The sequence below is a fragment of the Oncorhynchus clarkii genome, chromosome 6, assembly GCF_045791955.1.
Source record: "Oncorhynchus clarkii lewisi isolate Uvic-CL-2024 chromosome 6, UVic_Ocla_1.0, whole genome shotgun sequence".
Lineage (NCBI taxonomy): Eukaryota > Metazoa > Chordata > Actinopteri > Salmoniformes > Salmonidae > Oncorhynchus > Oncorhynchus clarkii.
Window position 1 is genome coordinate 9,180,559 of NC_092152.1, and position 7,330 is coordinate 9,187,888.

Below are 7,330 nucleotides of genomic sequence, written 5' to 3' on the forward strand. Positions count from 1 at the left end.
GTAGTTACCTCTCTACAGATCCACCTTCATCTTCACAACGTAGTTACCTCACTACAGATCCACCTTCATCTTCACAACGTAGTTACCTCTCTACAGATCTACCTTCATCTTCACAACGTAGTTACCTCACTACAGATTCACCTTCATCTTCACAACATAGTTACCTCACTACAGATCCACCTTCATCTTCACAACGTAGTTACCTCACTACAGATCTACCTTCATCTTCACAACGTAGTTACCTCACTACAGATTCACCTTCATCTTCACAACATAGTTACCTCACTACAGATCTACCTTCATCTTCACAACGTAGTTACCTCACTACAGATTCACCTTCATCTTCACAACATAGTTACCTCACTACAGATCCACCTTCATCTTCACAACATAGTTACCTCACTACAGATCCACCTTCATCTTCACAACGTAGTTACCTCACTACAGATTCACCTTCATCTTCACAACATAGTTACCTCACTACAGATCCACCTTCATCTTCACAACGTAGTTACCTCTCTACAGATCCACCTTCATCTTCACAACGTAGTTACCTCACTACAGATTCACCTTCATCTTCACAACGTAGTTACCTCACTACAGATTCACCTTCATCTTCACAACGTAGTAACACACACACACATAAACACACACACTCACACACACACATAGGTAAACACACAGGTAAACACACACACTCTCAAGCAAGCTGTAAGTGCGAGAGGAGCCGAGTGATCGATGATATGATAACATCTGGGGATCAAGGGGGGGGGCATACAAGGATATGTGTGTAGTGGGATTACCCGGATTTGCAGAAGATCAGATAGACTCTGCAGATCTCTCAGAGCAGCGTAGAGACCTAGTCCTTTCACCTGTTTACACTGCACACACCTCTCCACACAGGTCACACACACACACACCGACTATAGGCTCTCAAACACATACACACATACACACACAAACACACACTGGAGACACACACACATTCGCTTGAATATACCTACTAACACAGCTTAGATCTCTGCTCCTCACTGGCTGGTAGTCAGACTGCACAGCTGATGACGGCCCATCCAAACTATACTACCGGTCAATGATGGCCCATCCAAACTATACTACCGGTCAATGACGACCCGTCCAAACTACAATACCGGTCAAAAGTTTTAGAACACCTACTCATTCAAGGGTTTTTCTAGATTTGTACTTTTTCTACATTGTGGAATAATAGTGAAGACATCAAAAGCTATGAAATAACACATAATGAATCATGTACTAACCAAAAAAGTGTTAAACAAATCAAAATATATTTTATATTTGAGATTCTTCAAGTAGCCACCCTTTGCCTTGATGACAGTTTTGCAAACTCTTGGCATTCTCTCTAACAGCTGTATGAGGTAGTCACCTGGAATTAATAGGTGTGCCTTCTTAAAAGTTCATTTGTGGAATGTCTTTCCTTCTTAATGCGTTTGAGCCAATCAGTTGTGTTGTGACAAGGTAGGGGTGGTATACAGAAGATAGCCCTATTGGGTAAAAGACCAAGCACATATTGTGTCAAGAACAGCTCAAATAAGCAAAGAGAAACTACAGTCCATCATTACTAAGACATGAAGGTCAGTCAATATGGAACATTTCAAGAACTTTGAAAGTTTCTTCAAGTGCAGTTGCAAATTATGAAAATGTCTCTCATGAGGACCACCACAGGAATGGAAGACCTAGAGTTACGTTTTGCTGCAGAGATTCATTAGAGTTACCAGCCTCAGAAATTGCAGCCCAAATAAATGCTTCACGGAGTTCAAGTAACAGACACATCTCAACATCAACTGTTCAGAGGAGACTGCATGAATCAGGCCTTCATGGTTAAATTGCTGCAAAGAAACCACTACTAAAGGACCCCAATAATAAGAAGAGACTTGCTGGGGCCAAGAAACACGAGCAATGTACATTAGACCGGTGGAAATCTGTCCTTTGGTCTAGAGTCCAAATTGGAGGTTTTTGGTCCCAACTGTTGTGTCTTTGTGAGACGCGTTGTGGGTGAACGGATGATCTCCGCACGTGTAGTTCCCACCGTAAAGCACGGAGGAAGAGGTGTGACGGTGTGGGGGTGCTTTGCTGGTGACACTGTCTGATTTATTTAGAATTCAAGGCACACTTAACCAGCACGGTTACCACAGCATTCTGCAGCGATACGCCATCCCATCTGGTTTGGGCTTAGTGGGACTATCATTTGTTTTTCAACAGGACAATGGCCCAACACACCTCTAGGCTGTGTAAGGGCTATTTGACCAAGACGGAGAGTGATGGAGTGTTGCATCAGAGGACCTGGCCTCCACAATCCCCGACCTCAACCAAATTGAGATGGTTTGGGATGAGTCAGACCACAGAGTGAAGGAAAAGCAGCCAACAAGTGCTCAGCATATGTGGGAACTCAGCTGGTTGAGAGAATGCCAAGAGTGTGCAAAGCTGTCATCAAGGCAAAGGGTGGCTATTTGAAGAATCTCAAATATAAAATATATTTTGAATTGTTTGACTTTTGTGGTTACTACATGATTCCATATGTGTTATTTCATAGTTTTGATGTTGTCACAATTTTTCTACAATGTAGGAAATAGTAAATATAAATAAAAACCCTTGAAAGAGTATGTGTTCTAAAACTTTCGACCGGTAGTATACACCTAAATCATATCCAAACTGATGTCCCACATAATAGAGTTTGCCTAAAGACAACATTACATTGACAATAGTCTGATGGGTGAGAGAGAATATTATCAATTGTTAAATTGTATATTACAAATCTGATGCACATCGTAACTTTGAAATGCCACAGAGGTAGGGAAATGGAACCCGAAAAGAGACTTTGTCTAATTATCCCAGAGAATTACAACCCGGTAAGACATTTTCATGTCTATAGAGTTTCAGAAAGAGCAGATTCTATCCTTGCCAAACAACTCTTTAAAAAACAACCCTGAGCTCTATTTTAAAATATATATTTTGGGCAGAATTACCACATTACATGTGCTGCCCAGGTGCACTCAAAGCACACTATTATATTTAAATTCAAAATATGCCATTCTGTTCTTTTGAAATGCATTTTCTTGTTTGATAATGTTCCTTACTACCTGCCCTTAACGATATAGTCTACAGTTACATTAACTAATGAAACATAAACATGGTATTGTGTTATTTGAAATACATTTTCTTGTTTGATAATGTTCCTTACTACCTGCCCTTAACGATATAGTCTACAGTTGCATTAACTAATGAAACATAAACATGGTATTGTGAAATACATTTTCTTTCATATTCTAATCTTTCATAAGATCTTCATTAACACAACCAAATTATATATTTTTTTGCGATAGCATATATGCAATAAAAAAATTGAACTGTTAGATTGTTGACGTACAAAAGACTTGTCATTGGCTCAAAGGGGATCCCTCGAGGCCAGGCTTTTCTAGTGTTAATGCATTATTACCATATACTGTATACTGGCACCCAGTTTATCATACGCAGTATACTGTGCAATTGACTGTAGCGTGTACAATACAAACACCCTAGTAGGGTATTACTGTGTCATAAATGTGTAGTAAACATAAGCATTTGGGTTAACTAAGAGACTAGAGAAGGGAGGGGAGGGGAGGGCTTTCTGGGGATAGAAATGGTTGGGGGTAGAGGACATGTGGTGCAGTGTGTCTGGATAATAAGAGTCTGGAACTGTGTCTGAGACGATAAGCGGGTTGATTATCACACACACACACACACACACACACACATACATACACACATACACACATACACACACACACACACACACACACACACACACACACACACACACACACATACACACACACATACACATACACATACACATACACATACACATACACATACACATACACATACACATACACACACACACCATAGCCCATGTCCTCTACAGCTTATGGGAAGTAAGTGACGCCAGACTTCCCAAAACAAACGTTCCTTTTCTGTAGCAGTGCAGAGTCAACCCAGTAAAAGTGTCCATGGTCACTGATCTAGGATCAGGTCTTGCCTGTCCGTGTCACCTTATTCATTGTGATTCAGCTAAATGATACATCGTATCAAATCAAAGTGTATTCGTCATGCACGGGATCCACAGTGTACACATTAATGAAATGCTGACCTGCCAGGCTGAGACAGGAGGTGTAATAGAAGAGGACAGGCTGAGACAGGAGGTGTAAATGAAGAGGACAGGCTGAGACAGGAGGTGTAAATGAAGAGGACAGGCTGAGACAGGAGGTGTAAATGAAGAGGAGGACAGGCTGAGACAGGCGTGTAAATGAAGAGGACAGGCTGAGACAGGAGGTGTAAATGAAGAGGAGGACAGGCTGAGACAGGAGGTGTAAATGAAGAGGAGGACAGGCTGAGACAGGAGGTGTAAATGAAGAGGAGGACAGGCTGAGACAGGAGGTGTAAATGAAGAGGAGGACAGGCTGAGACAGGAGGTGTAAATGAAGAGGAGGACAGGCTGAGACAGGAGGTGTAAATAAAGAGGAGGACAGGCTGAGACAGGTGTGTAAATGAAGGAGAGGCGACACAGTGTGCGTGTGTGTGTGCGTAACCCTGGAGCCAACCCCATTACTCCTACTAGTTGACAGAACAGGGGAAACAGCAGCAGGATTAATGTGTGTGTGTGTGTGTGTGTGTGTGTGTGTGTGTGTGTGGTGTGTGGTGTGTGGTGTGTGGTGTGTGGTGTGTGGTGTGTGGTGTGTGGTGTGTGTGTGAGAGAGAGAGAGAGAGAGAGAGAGAGAGAGACAGAGAGAGAGAGACAGAGAGAGAGAGAGAGACAGAGAGAGAGAGAGGGAGAGAGAGAGAGAGAGAGAGAGAGAGAGAGAGAGAGAGAGAGAGAGAGACAGAGAGAGAGAGAGAGACAGGGAGAGAGAGAGAGAGAGAGAGGGAGAGAGAGAGAGAGAGAGAGAGAGAGAGAGAGAGAGAAGGCAGCAAGACAAGGTGAAATGCTTTTTTAAATCACTCCCTTACTACTAACCTACATGTCCTCTGAAAATACACCACGGAAATAAAGCAGGTACAAGCTCACTCTAACACAGAGAAATCATTTGCTCAGTATGGTGAACCTCCTACGATCAAAATAACCTTCATGAATAAACTTTACTCACAGCATGTTCTGCTTCACTTTTATGATTAATTTGCACAAAATAACTTTTCTGGTGTCAAAGTTGATTTCCCTTTGGTACGTACTGTGCTTTGAACACATTTAAACCCATATGAGGTCATGGTTTTGATGTTAAAGTAATACTGAATGTTTCCTCGTGTGATGTGTTTGGGCGGTATCTATACAATGATGAAATTGTACAATTTGTAATTTTTTCAACATCATATTCCGGAGGCCAAAGCAATACAATCGTAGAGATAAACTCCCAACCATCACACAGAAGGGTTTGTGTGAGTGATTAAGTGAGTGTGTGTGTGTGTGTGTGTGTGTGTGTGTGTGTGTGTGTGTGTGTGTGTGTGTGTGTGTGTGTGTGTGTGTGTGTGTGTGTGTATTGTGACCCACCTGAGAGTGAACTGCTCCAAACTAGAGACAGAACTCATGCTGATCCCGAAGCCCACCATCTGTCCCAGTCTGATGGGGCTGGGAGGCACCAGGATCTCCACGTTGTCATCCAGTCTCAGCCTCTCCCCCCTGGGCCTCGCTGGCCCCACAACCAGCCCCACGGGCCCAGCACTCCGCATGTCCCCCACTGCTCCACTCTGCCCTCTCCATTGCTCCTTGATGGCTGGGCACTCCTCGCTCTCACCCTCTAGGGGCTGTACAGAGTAGTACAGCTCCACTCCAGTCAGGGCCGTATCCGGGAGCCTCTTCCGTCCTGGTGACGGGGTGAACCAGCCAGCAGGCAGCTCCAAGCGGGCCACACAGATCCCCACGCCACCCCCCACCTCATTCAACCTGCAGCTCGCCGATGGGGAGGCCTCGCTGGGCTCCCGCACCGCTATCACCCGCACACAGGGCAGCTGCTCCGGAAGGGGGGCTGCCTCGTCCCAGCGACGGCCAGCCAGGTAGAACAGCACCTGGATGAGGGGACGTGCTGAGCCCACCCTGCGGCTCACCACATGGGCACGCACCTTCCAGTTGAGGGTGATGTGGGTGGGGGAGGGGCCAAGGAGGCGCGGGGACCCCTGGAGCAGCTCTAGGGGCACGGGGGCCTCAGCCGTCAGGTTGCCGTAGCTACAGTTGACGGATGGCAGGGGGACGGCGCCCGCCTCTGGTTGGTGGAGGAAGAAGGGCTCGGTGCGCGTCTGCAGGCTGCCATTACGCATCACTTCCTGTCCTGCCTCCCGGAGGAAAAAGGAGGAGTCGGCGCCCTGCAGCTGGCAGGAGACAGGAAAGTAGGTGGGCAGAGAAGAGGAGAACCTTGGCTGGGTGTCTCCACCACCTCGACACTCTGACTCTGTAACACACAGAGAGAGGAAACATCATTACAATGTTAATAATCACACAATAGCACCTCACATTCTGACAGGACAGGTTGGGGCCACTTATCCTTCCTCCTTCTGTGACCCCCCCCCCCCCCCCCCCCCCCCTCCTGCATGTGTGCGTGTGCAAGTGTGTATGTGCACGTGTTTGAGTGTGTGTGTGTGTGCGCATGTTTGTGTGTGTGCGCATGTGTGTGTGTGTGTGTGTGTGTGTATGTGTGTGTGTGTGTGTATGTGTGTGTGTGTGTGTCTGTGTGTGTGTGTGTGTGTGTGTGTGTGTGTGTGTGTGTGTGTGTGTGTGTGTGTGTGTGTGTGTGTGTGTGTGTGTGTGTGTGTGTATGTGTGTGTGTGTGTGTATGTGTGTGTGTGTGTGTGTGTGTGTGTGTGTGTGTGTGTGTGTGTGTGTGTGTGTGTGTGTTGGGGCAGGTGGAAGGGGACCCTGCTGGGGTAGCAGCTGATGTGTTTCTGTGAAGACTGGAGTGTAAGAGCTCTGTTGAAACTCCCCTCTCGTCAGCAGTGAGTTACACTGGCGAGGCGTCCATCTGGTACGGGACAGGGGCGGTTGGGGCCGTTGTGGTTGAGGGGGGAGGTGAAGGGGTTAACCATGTCAACCCCCCTCGGCACATACAAGTCCCATTCCACCGAATTGAACTCTTGTCGTTACTGCTCTGAAAAACACACACACACACGCATGCACGCACACACACACACACGCATACAGTACACGCACACGCGCACACACACGCACACCGTGCAAGTAGGAAGGTGACACAAACTCTAGATCGCCTTTACTCCACACACAGAGACGCATACAAAACACTCCCTGACCCTCCACTTGGCAAATCTGACAATAACT

General features: G+C 46.1%; 1 protein-coding gene across 1 annotated transcript in view; it reads right to left on the reverse strand.

Moving 5' to 3' along the window:
- Positions 1 to 7,080, reverse strand: part of LOC139411855 (transmembrane protein 132C) — a 293,386-nt gene extending 286,306 nt beyond the window's left edge. Inside the window, exons 1-2 of the mRNA XM_071158596.1 lie at positions 7,002 to 7,080; positions 5,555 to 6,449 (exon numbers count right to left, since the gene is read on the reverse strand). Coding sequence (XP_071014697.1) covers positions 5,555 to 6,449; positions 7,002 to 7,080 — 974 coding nt within the window. The remainder of the gene's footprint in view (positions 1 to 5,554; positions 6,450 to 7,001) is intronic.
- Positions 7,081 to 7,330: the final 250 nt, after the last annotated feature.